We start from the raw sequence: 13,901 nt of genomic DNA on the forward strand, positions 1-13,901 counted from the left end.
CAGTTTTACAAAGCTTGTTCAAAAAAATGTTTTTGAGTGTTCTAGACTGAGGACTTGGTGAAATTTGCTTTGGAACTTAATTTTGTAAGGGTAAAATGAATTGATAAAATGATGTGCTTATTTCTTAGGTTGAATATCCTAAGGAAACATAGATGACTCTTCCTTTTCTTGGTTGCAGTAGGTGTGTTTTAAATAGAAGTGTAACATGTCAGTATTGGATAATTTTTCAGAAAGACCTAGCTTTAGCTTAATAGGGAAAGGATGTTTTTTTTTTTTACTGTGGTTCTTAACGTTGATGCCCACAGTGGTTATGATTTAAATTATTTGGAGGAAGGCCCAGGCGTAAGTATTTTTAAGTTTCCCAAGTGGTTTTAATTTATATCTAGATTTAAGAACCGCTGCTCAGTTTCCCAACTACAAATTTAAGAATATTGGATTTTGTGCTAATTGATGGTTGTTGTGGGTTTTAGTGAACAATTAAAATATACCATGTGATTATTTTCTTTCAGTAGTGACTTACCTGTCCTGTATAATAAGTAGTCCCTTACTTTCAACTGTAATGTGTCACTAGAAATGGACCTTAAAGTTTAATAATAGGCTTGTTTGTTATGAGGTAGATTCTGTTCCCATGAGCTAAAACTTTTTTTCATTAAAGCCTTAGTCTGTTCTCACATGTTCTTTGACATATTTCTAGCTTTTATGAACTTCTTGTGTGGGGGAGGAGATGGGGGGAGCGCCTTGTAGCTTGTGGGATCTTAGTTCCCGACCAAGGATTGAACCGGAGTCCTAACCTCCGGACCACCAGGGAATATGAACTTTTTTAAGTTAGGTTTTTTCCCCTTCACAGTTATATATTCTGTTGAATAACATTATGCAGGTTGTAGATGTATTATTTAGGACACACCTAATGTTCTCCATATTTGTTTCAATTATAGTTTAAGCCTTATGTCTTAGGGCTGTAAGTACATTATATTTCTGTTTCTTATTATATATATTTAATTAATTGCACAGGTTACTGCCATGTAGACAGAAGTAGAATGTTGCAGAAACAGTAGTATTGGCTTGAAGTCCTAGTGCTATCCAGTAAGTAGGTTACAGTGTTCACTTATCAGCTGGTATATAAATTTGAGGGAAGGAAAATGGAGTATGGATATTTATAATGTACAAATTTGTTTGAAAGTTGAACATACAAAGATGATTGATAACTAAGAGTAAGTGGACTGGATGACAAACCCCAGATTCAAGGTTCCTGTCATAGCTGGATGAGAATTCCTCTCCCAGGAATTGATAAGGGAGGAGGTTATAGCTAGTGATTGAATGCTGAAAAAAAGGCTGTGGTTGTGTTTTGGTTATTTTTGCTTCATGTTTTCATTTGTTGTTTTTATTTTTTCTTTAGGCAAAACACAGATTTTCATGGCTGAAATTTAATTGTAAGTAGTTTGTATCCTCAACAGGTTTGGGATAAGTGGGTGGGCTGTTAAGTTTTCTCTGCCTAAAATGCTGCTAATGGAGCAGACCACTTCATATGAAGACTTAGCCACCTTAGGAGTCTCTTCAGATAGCCTCGGCCATCCAGATATTGTCATTGGGAAAGTCCATTTAGGCTTTAATGGACAATACCAGGTACGTTCTTCCAAGAGATGATTTAGCAGACTTTCTCTTTTGGCTGCGCTGAGCGGCATGTGGAATCTTAGTTCCCCAACCAGGGATTGAATCCACGCTGCCTGCATTGAAACTGCAGAGTCTTAACCACTGGTCCGCCAGGGAAGTTCTTAGCTGACTTATTAGTTTAGTGGTAGTATGGCCACCATCCAGTCTGTTGCCCATTGGTGGAAGTCAAAGACCAGAATTGTGTGATAGAAAAGGAAGTTAAGAGTGCTTGCTCTGCAGACGCTAGGAAGACCAAAGTGAAAGGTCTAATTAAAGCTTTTGGAAATGCCAGAGTCTGTTGAGCACTTGTGCTTCAAGGCTTTAGCATGTCTTCTGAGCTGTAAGGAGATTCCATGGTCTATTATGGTTAAGGTTTTTGCAGTAGATCAAACAGCAGTGTTACCTCCAGGGCAGGGGCAAGGACTAGTAGTTAGGTTTTGTAAAGCCTGGTCAAGGTTGGGCCTCGTGACTCAAGGTCCAGAATGTCCAAGAGTGTTTCAGGAAAGAGCCAGTTTACAAGGTATGGTGAAATATGCCAGATGTAAAAATGTGTGTAGAATTACCCTTGCTGTTAGGCCCAGCTTTCCTTTCAAGGTAAGTCCCTTGCCAGCAGCAGTGAGGATCTGAGTATGTGTTGAATGTAGCAAGCAAGAGGAATGGGAGGAGAAGCTGTATGATGTATTTGGTCTTGAGCAATCTTTGTTTCCCATAATCATGTGCAAAAGAAGAGTGGTCTCTACATTGGTTCAAATAAAACTACCTCTTTAATTTTAATCCTTTCAATGACCTGTGATTAAAAGACCACAAAGACAATAAGCCCTAGCTCACTACTCCCTCCCCATAGCTACACCAGAGCTGGTTGTACAGAAAAGGGCTGGAGGGACTTCCCTGATGGCGCAGTGGTTAAGAATCTGCCTGCCAATGCAGGGAACATGGATTCGAGCCCTGGTCTGCGAATCCCACATGCTGTGGGGCAACTAAGCCCATGCGCCACAACTACAGTAGCCCGCACACTCCAGGGCCCGCCTGCAGGAACTACTGAAGCCCGCATCCCTAGTTCCTGTGCTCCACAAGAGAAGTCACCGCAATGAGAAGCCCGTGTGCAGCATCGCAGACCCAATGCAGCGAAGGAAGGAAAGGGAAGGGGGAGGGGAGGGAAGGGATGGAGAGAGAGGATGATCAAATATGGACCAAGATCTTTGGAGTGGTAGTGCAGTAGCTCTCATGTCCTCTGAAAAGGTCAAGGTGATAAGGGATCTGGTTATGGCCTCTTCTGGTGCCACTGCTGCATATTTTGTCCTTTGCTCTGGATTTCTTTTTTTAATTCAGGTATAATTGATTTACAATATTGCATTAGTTTCAGGTGTTGGATTTCTTCAAAGCAGAATCTTAATGATTGCACTGTAGGCCTGTGGGTATTTCCAACTTCACATCAGATCCTAGGGAAAATACCCTACTGCCGTAATCAGGAGGCAGGATTTTAAAAGTAGGGCTGGGAATGTGGATAGATGACTTGGGTGAGAGTATCTGTTTAAGCCACCTCTTGGAAGCACTTGGACATTTCTGCTTTCAACCTGAAATGGCAGGTGGCCTACATCGTTAGGTATGTTTGAAGAGTGCAGAGTAAGTGGTCTGTGGCTTCTGAAATAACATGATTTTGATGCTGCAGTCCTCAGAGCAGTAGCTGATTTCTGAACTAAGTAAGGGTTCTGGTGTCATTTGTGAATAAGGAGAATAGAGTGCTGAAATGACCATTACTGTAAAGGGGTTAGTTGAATTCAGAGTGGTCAGGAGAGCATTAGGCATTGGACCTTCAGGCCTTAAAATGGCAGAAATAGCTAATAGTGAATAATGTCTAACACAGCATTTCCCATGTGTCAGACATTTTACACGGATTATTTTATTGAGTTGTCTCAACAGTTTAGGAGGGGTGGGAAAGTAAAGCTATTCAGGCAGTGTTACCCCAGAGTCCTTGACTTTCAGAAAGTGTTGCCAAAATCTTGGCTGTGCAGCAATGCCAAACATAAATAAGGAGACAGTTATGGAGGGAAAAAAGTGGCTTTATTTATTTGCCAGGCAGAGAGGGAACACAGTAGGCTAGCGCCCCACTAGTAGCCTAGCTGGAACTGTGCCCCACTCCCTGGGGAATAGGGAGAGGTTATATAATCAGGACTGTGGTCAGAGGTATGTAATAAAGGAATAGGCAGTAACAGTCTTGCATTCTCCTGCAAAGTGTCAGAAGGGTGGGTTGCTGACAAGATTAGGGTGTATGCAGGGTCTCAGGTGGACCCTTTAATCTTGCCTCAGGTGGTTTCTGGCTGCTCCTCCCTTGATTAGCAACTGTTCAAATCTGCCCTTTGGAACTCAGGGAAGGTCCCTTGGAGGCTGGACTCTTGCCTACAAGAAATGGGGGGCAAAAGTCCTCCGTGCCCAGGAGCCCCACAGGGTGCTGCTCGGCATCAAAAGCATTAGAGTTCGCTTTCTTTTGCTGAAATTTGTATTTAGTGGCCTTGCTTCAGGTAAGCCAAATATGTGGCAGGCCCTTTGGGAAGCATAGTCAAGGAGGTTTGGCCCTCTTGAGTGTTGGCCCAAGTCAAGTATCCTGGTCACTGTGCTCCTGAAGCTTATGGAATGACTTGACTGTGTGTCCCAAAGACACTTACGTGAACTAGATTATGAAAGAGCTGGGTCTGATCAAGAAAATTATTTTCGACTCACCACCTGCCACCACAGCCTAATTGTTTCTGAGGATAAAGGAACTTTCACAGTGGACTTAGCTTGACAAATATATTAAAAATGAAAAGGAAAACCTATGGTTTATTTTAATGAGGTATATATGGAGTGGGATATCCCATCCAATTTTTTTTTTAAGATTTAAAAAAATTTTGGGGTTCGCAGCAAAATTGAGAAAGTACAGAGGTTTCCTATATATCCCCTACCCCCAAATATGCATAACCTCCCCCGTTGTCAGCATGCCCTACCAGAGTGGTACATTTGTTAAAATTGATGAACCTACATTGACATAATCATCTGGAGTCTACATTAGGGTTCACTCTTGGTGTCCATTCTATGGTTTTGGACATGTATAATGACATATCCACCGTTGTATACAGAGTATTCTCACTGCCCTAAAAATCCTCTCTTCCACCTATTCACCACTCCCTCACCCCACCCCAGTCTGTTGCATCTGAGTGAAATAATTCCTCCTTTTCTCCCTGATAGCCGGAAATGATTTTTGAGTATTTCTGTATGTGAGAAATGCCCCTGGTATTTTACTCTTTGATTAAACATCTGCTATTTTGTATAAGACTGTTGGAAACTAGTCAGTTGTTCAGGCTTTAACAACGAGAGTAAATGGAAGCTTCTGCTAGCTTTTCATCACCTGGCAATCTCCCCACCTTTCTGAAGACCATTAATTTGTCATCTTTGGGAGGAGCCAGAAGCCAAGAGCAAATTACTTTCTTATCTGGTCTCCTGGTGCCAGTTAACCATCCACAAATTCTGATAGGGAAGACCTGGCTCTACAAATGCTGCCCACCTCTGATCTGTATGGGTGCTCCGGCTTTTTTTTTTTTAGTTGATCTTTTATTTTATTATAAAATAATACTTGTAGTAAAGCAATAGAGATATATACAAAAAAATGATCTCCCCCACCTTATGCCTGTGAAGTTCTGTTAATGATTTGTGGATACCTTCACAGTCATACATACCAGCGCATAAAGCATGCCTTTGGTATGGTGGTCATGATCTACCATACTTACCTCATGATGATCATGAGAAGTAAATTGCGTCCCTGGGAGCAACCTAGGTTACTTTTACATGTGTCAGCACATAGGTACTCTGTGTGTGTGTTACTCCTGGCCCCTTTACAACAAATGATAGCCGACACTGTTCTGTACATGGTTGGCATGGTATCCAAGCATCTTGGATACCATGCCAACCAGTATGAGCTTTTAATTATTTTACAAATAACAGCAGTGAGTTGGCGGAAGTATGCTGGGCCCCTAAAGTAGCTAAATTTTAAACAGGGAGGCAAAACGAAGTTAACTCACAAGGTTGGTTGAGTGTGGTCATAGTTGTGCACAGCTCCAACATGGGGTGACGATCGTCTCGGCTCGCCAACTACTTAAGGGTTTCCCAGGAAGCAGAGCTTTCAATTCTCAAGCTGGGACAGTTGGTCCCCCCAGTATGGGGTTCTGTGCCTTCCTCTTGTAGGTACAGAAAGCTTTTCCTACCCTCACCAACTTGGCAGAATCGAGGCTCTGCTTTGGCTCTCATCTGAGTTTTTGGTGGAGGAGTGCCAGAGGTGGTAGCTGGATGAATCGATTCGCACCTGAGTCCTAAGTCCTTCTGTTGCTTGGACTGGTCAGCAGGAACCAGTCTGCATTTGAAAAGCCTATGACTCAGGTTTTCCCTGGTGGTGCAGTGGTTAAAGAATCTGCCTGCCAATGCAGGGGACATGGGTTCGATCCCTGGTCCGGGAAGATCCCATATGCCGTGGAGCAACTAAGCTCATGCACCACAACTACTGAGCCTGTGCTCTAGAACCCGCGAGCCACAACTACTGAAGCCTGCGTGCCTAGAGCCCGTGCTCTGCAACAAGAGAAGCCACCGCAGTGAGGAGCCTGCGCACTGCAACGAAGAGTAGTCCCCGCTCGCCACAACTAGAGAGAGCCTGCGTGCAGCAACGAAGACCCAACGCAGCCAAAAATAAATATATTTTTTAAAAAGTTTTTAAAACTTTTTTGTAGTGAGGTGTTTGGACCTAGAATCTTGTACAGAGTGAAGTAAGAAAGAAAAACAAATACTGTATGCTAACGCACGTATATGGAATCTAAAAAAACGATACTGATGAACCTAGTGGCAGGGCAGGGATAAAGATGCAGACGTAGAGAATGGACTTGAGGACACTGGGGGGGGGAAGGGGAAGCTGGGACGAAGTGAGAGTGGCATGGACATATATACACTACCAAATGTAAAATGGATGGCTAGTGGGAAGCAGCCACATAGCACAGGGAGATCAGCTCAGTGCTTTGTGGTGACCTAGAGGGGTGGGTATAGGGAGGGTGGGAGGGATACGCAAGACGGAGGGGATATGGGGATATATGTATGCATATAGCTGATTCACTTTGTTGTACAGCAGAAACTAACACAACATTGTAAAGCATTTATACTTCAATGAAGATGTGGGGTGGGGGGAAATGGCCTGTGACTCTAGGGCTTGCTGACTCCCCAACATTCCAGACCTTGTGCTTTATTGATGTTCTTGTTTTGTAAGAAAATTTCAAGGCTTTCCAAGTCTTGAGGCAAAGGACAGAAATATTTGGCTAAGGGGGAGATCAAAGGTAGGAATAAGTCAACAAAAATGGGAAGAAAGGGGGAAAGCAAGGATGAGTGTGTGCTGTGGGGTGGAATAAGGTATACTGATTCTAGCAAGAGGGTTTCGTTCTCTCAGAGTGTAGTAAGGGGTTGCTGCTATCTGGGGGAGCATCGCAATGGGGAGTGGAACAAAAAGATGCTGCCATAGTGTTTGAGTAAAGCTCACGGGGTAGGTAAGCCACTGCCAAGCACTAGCTGAACTGAGTGGTCTGGTAGAGTGCGGCTAGTGGCTGGTTCAGGTGGTATATCACAGGTACCTTGAGTGAGACAAGTGACAGGATGGCCTGTGTGGGCTTGGGAGCCATTTTAACTTTGTTGCAGCACAGGGCTGTGTCCTATCCTCAAGACAACTGCATGGTGAAGGAAGTGGAAGGGTATAGTGAGGACCCCGATGCTAGGTGTGTTGTCTTGGGTAACTGCAGCTTTGAAGTTTCTTCATTAGATACTTCTCAGTGTTAGCCAGGAGCCTTTTACTTTTTTTTTTTTTTTTTTGCGGTACGCGGGCCTCTCACTGTTGTGGCCTCTCCCATTGCGGAGCACAGGCTCCGGACGCGCAGGCTCAGCGGCCACGGCTCACGGGCCCAGCCGCTCCGCGGCATGTGGGATCCTCCCGGACTGGGGCACGAACCCGTGTCCCCTGCATCGGCAGGCGGACTCGCAACCACTGCGCCACCAGGGAAGCCCAGCCAGGAGCCTTTTAAAATGGAACAACCTTTGAAAGGGCAAGCAGAAGGAGATTTAAACATTCAGTAACTGCTTACTGAGCCACCTGTTACATGCCAGGTGTTATTAGGCACTGGGAATAAATACAGTGGTGCACAACACCAAGTGTCTGCCCTTGGAAGCTTACACGTAATGAGAGACAAATATCAAAGATAGGAAGCAGGTGCTAATGAAGAGAAATAAAGGGGACAGGAGGGTAAAAACAGGTGCCCTTTTAGCCAGAGCCTGCATATACTTTTGTGCAGGTTGTCTGTTGCACAACTCAAGTTTATGAATTATGACAGTTTTCCTTGTATTAAGACATTTTGATGTAGTGGCTTTTAAATTTTTTGATGTAGATAAATTTTCTTTAACTGCACTGATTGGGCTAGTAATGAGGCTGGTGGTTTCTGAGGAAGTGACTTTGAGCTGAGACCTAAAGGATGGCAGGAGCTATCCCTTCTTACCAGTCTGTATTAGACACTATCTCAAGACGACACTTATTTTAAATAAGAGAAAACTGCAGTGTGGTTTGTAGAGCAGCACTGCCCACGACCTGACAACATCCCCAGAAATTTCTGTCTTCACCTGCTGGGGCGGGGAGGTCGGGGGCAGCAGGAGGGAAGCTGCTGGATGGGAACCTGTTGTAGTCTAGCCTGGGATTTTCTTTTCTTTTTTTTTTTTTTCAAGAGGGTATTAAATTGTTTATTTATTACACATGATAATGGATGATACACAAGCTTCATTCCCATCTATATCTGGTACCATAATCCAATTTAGATATATTGCATAGGATATGCCAACAATCATATATTAATAATCAAAAAACTCCATCACTTGGCTTGGGTGACCCTTTTCACGGTGAACTCCAGGTCACAACGCAGTAACTGTCAGTTCAACTACACCAAGGTTTCGGAAGACAGTAGCTTCTCCACCAAAGCAGGTTGTAAATAAATTTTGAATGGAACCTGGCATCACCCTGAAGGAACTCTAACTTCACACTGTTGGGGTAGTTTACCAAAATGGCTTCAGAGTAGACTAACTTTACACAGCACATTTAAAAAAAAGACACATTTATTCAGCGTCATGATCAGACTATTACATTTAGCAATCAACAGCATGGGTGCAAAAAAAAAAAAAATCTACATTAAAACCCTTTTGTTGGAATGCTTTACACTTTCCACAGAACAGAAACTAAAATAACCTGTTATACAATTAGTCACAAATACAGTCCTCGAGTTTTGCCCATACACATGAGTATTGTCTAAAACATGTCTTCTTTGTAGCAGCTAGGCCCTGCCACCACTGTGCTTGGCTGAGTTCACAAATCTGTTGTAACCTGTAGCTTCCCTGTCACTTCTCTGGCTCTCCTCTCCTGCTAAGCTTTGTTTCCTGGCAGTAATCAAAACCTTCTGCCACTGCCATAGCTACTGCTGCTGCTGGAACCACCATAGCCACCTTGGTTTCGGGGTTTGGCAAAGTATTGGCCTCCACCACCATAGGGGCCAGAACTTCTGCCTCCAAAGTTTCCTCCTTTCATGGGTCCAAAATTGGAAGATTGATTGTTGTAACTGCCAAAATCATTGTAGCTTCCACCACCTCCAAAATTGCTTCCATCATTACCAAATCCATTATAGCCATCCCCACTGCCACCATATCCACCACCACCACGGCTGCCACCAAAGCCACCTCGACCACTGAAGTTTCCTCCACGACCAAAGTTGTCATTCCCACCAAAACCACCTCCACGACCACCACCAAAGTTTCCAGAACCACTTCGACCTCTTTGGCTGGATGAGGCACTAGCCATCTCTTGCTTAGATAGGGCTTTCCTTACTTCACAGTTGTGGCCATTCACAGTGTGGTATTTCTGAATGACAATCTTGTCTACAGAGCCATGGTCATCAAAGGTTACGAAAGCAAAGCCTCTCTTTTTGCCACTGCCTCGATCAGTCATGATTTCAATCACTTCAATTTTCCCATACTGTTCAAAATAATCTCTTAGATGATGTTCTTCAGTGTCTTCTTTAATGCCACCAACAAAAATCTTTTTCACAGTTAAGTGGGCACCAGGTCTTTGAGAATCTTCTCTTGAGACGGCCCTCTTTGGTTCCACAACTCTTCCATCCACCTTGTGTGGCCTTGCATTCATGGCCGCATCCACCTCCTCCACAGTGGCATATGTGACAAACCCGAAGCCTCTGGAGCGTTTGGTGTTTGGATCCCTCATTACCTTTAATGTTTAATACGTGGTAAGACCCCAGAAGCTATTGTCTTTTCTACCTTAAGGCAACAGGAGACTTTATACCAACCCTTTGTCTGAAGCCCTTCAATTTCCCACTAACCATCTAAAGTTAATCTCTAGCCTGGGATTTTCTGACCAGAGCCTGGGGCTGCACCTGAGCAGCAGGACATGGCTAGAGAAACTGACACAACTATACTGGTAGGGACCATAGTTGCCACCAGACAATCCCCTTTGCTTCCTGAGATTTTATTCTCAGCCATCAAAAGGACTCATACAGATTGCCAGCATCTCCCTTCCAGAGCTCTGATGACCTTGCCTAGTAACACTGCAGAGTCCAGTCGGACAAGATCTCTCTCCCTCCTGCTACCACCTCCATCAACCTCTCTGTCTCTCATGTTGATCTCCTCAATTGGATTATTCCCAGCAGCATAAACAAACATGGCTCCAGTATCTTCAATCCTAAAAACAAACTTCTTTGACCTCATAGCCCCCTTAAGTGTCTCCCCCTTTTCTATACTCTTCTTAGCAAAACTCCTTAAAAGAACTGTTCTCTATTCTGTCCACCTTTTCATATTACATTCCCTTCTCAGCACACCACTCCACTGAAATCATTGGCTTTATTAAGATTATTTTCATATTGCCAAGTATAGTAGATGTTTTTCTGAATATTAAATTCCAGTTTCTAGCATTTGAAGCAATTGACCAAAACAATTTCCTGGAAATAATTTATTCTTCCACCATTACTAGCGTAGGGCAAATCTAGTGATTTGCTTGTTTTTCTCCTTTTTGCTCCTTCCCAGGTTCCTTTGCGATTTCTTCCTGTGCTCTAAACGTTAGGATGATTAAATGCTTAGGTCTCTGTTTCTCCTCTACCTAGGTGATCTTATCTAGTCCCATCTATATGCGGAAGAGCCCTAAATTTGTATCCTTAGCCCAACTTCTCCCCTGAGCTCCAGAGTTACATTTCCAATCGCCTCCTTGACGTGACTCAAATCTCTAACATACATCTCAAGCTGAATTCCTGATCCCCTCCCACACCAACTCCTGGTGTTCCCTTACCTCAGTAAATAGTACCGCCATTCACGCGGCTATCCCTCACATGTACTTCATTAGCTATACCTGCAAATACATCTTTCTCCTCAACTCCGCCCCTGCGCTCGTTCAAGCCTGCTAAAAAAATCTTACTACTTCCCTTCTTTCCCCCACTACAATCCATTCTCCATATAGTCACAAGAGTGATCTTTTTGGGGCTTCCCTGGTGGCGCAGTGGTTAAGAATCCGCCTGCCGATGCCGGGGACACGGGTTGGATCGCTGGTCTGGGAAGATCTCACATGCCGCGGAGCAACTGCACCCGTGGGCCACAACTACTGAGCCTGCGCTCTAGAGCCTGTGAGCCACAACTACTGAGCCCACGCGCCTAGAGCCCGTGCTCTGCAACAAGAGAAGCCACTGCAATGAGAAGCCTGTGCACTACAACGAAGAGTAGCCCCTGCTCCCCGCAGCTGGAGAAAGCCCACGCACAGCAACGAAGACCCAACACAGCCAAAAAAAAGTGATCTTTGTAAACTGTAGATCCCATCATGCCACTTGCTGCTTACCCTCCCTCCCCTGAGGTTGCTAAATGCAAATAGAAGAAAATCCAACTTTCTTATAATGTCTTCCCTGCAAAGCTCTTCAGGTTTTGGCCCTTCTCTGCCTTCATCTCTTTGCACTCTCCCCCCATTCAGTAAGCTCTAAGGATGCCAGCATAAACATGCCAACTCAGTCTTACCTTAGAGCCTTTGCGCATGCTCTACTTGAACACTTCTCCCACTTCTTTCCATGGCTGGTACTTTCTTCAGCGGGTTTCTGCTTAAATGTATCGCTGCCCGCCCCTCTCCCCAACTTCAACTCTTATTTTCTTCACAGTACTTACCTATTTAACATTCCCTTAATTGTGCTGGTCACATCTAACCCATTAGAAGAGAAACTCCCTGAGGGCAGAAATCCTTTATCTTTCTTGTTTACCACTGCCTGCTGATGACATGGGGGTGGGGGGGTGGTTGAAGCAAGAGGGTACTAGATAAATACTCATTGATTAATTGACTGACACAGTCCACACACTGGCAGCTTTCTGGGCCAGTTAGTGAGTGGGTCATTGACTGAGTCAGAGATTCTCCTGGGAAAATCCTTGCTACTCAGTGGCCCCTTGGCTGACTGGCCTTCCTGCCTGGGCATTCAGTAGTCACAAACTGACACTTGCCTTGCAGGACATAATCAAGCTGCACTTGGCTTCACCTCACTGATGTCTCCCTGAGTCTGGCTCCTGGAATGTTCAGCATCTCAGGGCCTGGCCTGGAGCTCCATGGGCAGACAGCTGGCAGGCTAGGCTGCACACCTTTCAGACAGATTACCCTGCCTGGTGATCTCTGCCCCGGTGTGCTGGCTACAGATGTGCCACATTGGTACCGGGGTCTTCTGATCTCCTGCGGAGGCAGACAGTGGGAAGACACAGCTGAAGATTATAGGTCATACCTCTCATGGTTTTGTCGTCTGCAAAAGAGCCCTCGATGCACTGCACTGCCCTGCTCCTCACTGAGCCTACTTGACTCCTGCTGCCAGGACTTGCTGTGTGTGAATTCGATTTCACAGAAGGATGCTGTGGCCCACAGGGTTGGAGTCTGCAACCACGGTGTGTGTGAAAAATCTGCACTGGCATTCATTCTCTGATGGCCAGACCAGGGATCTGGACAGGATTCTGGGTCCTGGAGAGGAGAGAGGGCAGCTTCTGGAGGCATCTCAGTGAGAGGGCAGGGCAGAGGGCAAACCTGGGAGGGGAAGGCCTCCTTGGACAGCCATCTGGCCCTCTGGCACCATCTGCTGGCTGAAACCAATCAGTGTTGGTAGTTCTTGGGGATTGGCCAGGACCAGCCTGTAGGGCAACCTCATACCTGTGCCTGCCTTTGCTGGGTCCGTCCTGGCCACTCTGAGCCCACAGGGGGCACCCATGTATCTCCATAGACTTTCTCTCTGGGAGAGGGGGTGGAACAGAGAATAGCCCCCGTTCTTCTGGGAAGCTTTGATTCTTCTGTCGGTGACTTTGAGTCGGTCAGATCTAGGTTCAAATCCCACCTCCCCACTACCCTGATATGTGGCTGGGGCAGGTTGCATAACCCATCTCCATCTCGTGGGCAGGTCCACTCTGGCTTGACAACCCTCCAATCTAGCCTGGGCCCACAGCTCTCTGACGGTGCTGGGTACAGATATGGGTCAGGAAGTTTTCTCCTGCACCACTTAGATTGGATGCCCCTTCTGCCTAGAGCTTCCATGGCAGCTTTCAGAGGGTGGGTCCATAGCCCACCGGGGGTGGGGGATGCAGTGCACTGGCTGGCTGTGATAGAAGCAAGGAAGCTGATGAGGGGCCCTTTCTGCAGCGTTGTCTAAGGCCTCAGTTAGACTCTTCTTCCCTGAGCAGATAAGGCACAGGGGCCTTGCAACAATCCCCCACCTTCCCTCCCAATGTCTTTCTTTACTCCTGCAGCCTTGGCTGTGGAGGGTTGGGCAGCCATGTGAAGGAGAGGCTACAGGGGCTCAAAGTTCCTTCTGGAATTGACCCTGGAACCATGCTAATTATGCAGCATCCATTTTTACACTCCCTGCTTTTTAAACTTGTAGGCAGTAAACAAATAAGATTATAGCTCAGTGAATTTTTATATGTGCATACACCCGTGAAACTACCTCCTGGATCAAGATAGGGAATCGCCAGCATCCCAGAGCTTCCCTCTTTGATACCTGCCTCCCTGGCAAAGGGAACTATTATTCTATCTTCTCTAACCTACATTAGTTTTTGGTCTTAATTTCAATGGACTCATAAGTACTCTTGTGTCTACCTTCTTTCACTCAACATTGTGAGATACATCCATGGTTATATCCGTAGTTTCCTTT

The 13,901-nt window shown here is 45.2% G+C and overlaps 1 protein-coding gene across 1 annotated transcript; it reads right to left on the bottom strand.

The window, feature by feature from the left end:
• Window positions 1-8,787: 8,787 nt before the first annotated feature.
• On the bottom strand, window positions 8,788-10,013 carry LOC309805589 (heterogeneous nuclear ribonucleoprotein A1-like). The gene has a single exon (XM_082623627.1). It carries the CDS (start codon window positions 9,959-9,961, stop codon window positions 9,134-9,136), a length of 828 nt encoding a protein of 275 aa, XP_082479753.1. The 5' UTR covers window positions 9,962-10,013; the 3' UTR covers window positions 8,788-9,133.
• Window positions 10,014-13,901: the final 3,888 nt, after the last annotated feature.

Source organism: Mesoplodon mirus (assembly GCF_964341445.2).
Source record: "Mesoplodon mirus genome assembly, chromosome: 5".
Lineage (NCBI taxonomy): Eukaryota > Metazoa > Chordata > Mammalia > Artiodactyla > Ziphiidae > Mesoplodon > Mesoplodon mirus.

Excerpts from the sequence above, each read along its gene's own strand:
- LOC309805589 (XM_082623627.1), bottom strand. The coding sequence starts at position 9,961 with ATGAGGGATCCAAACACCAAACGCTCCAGAGGCTTCGGGTTTGTCACA.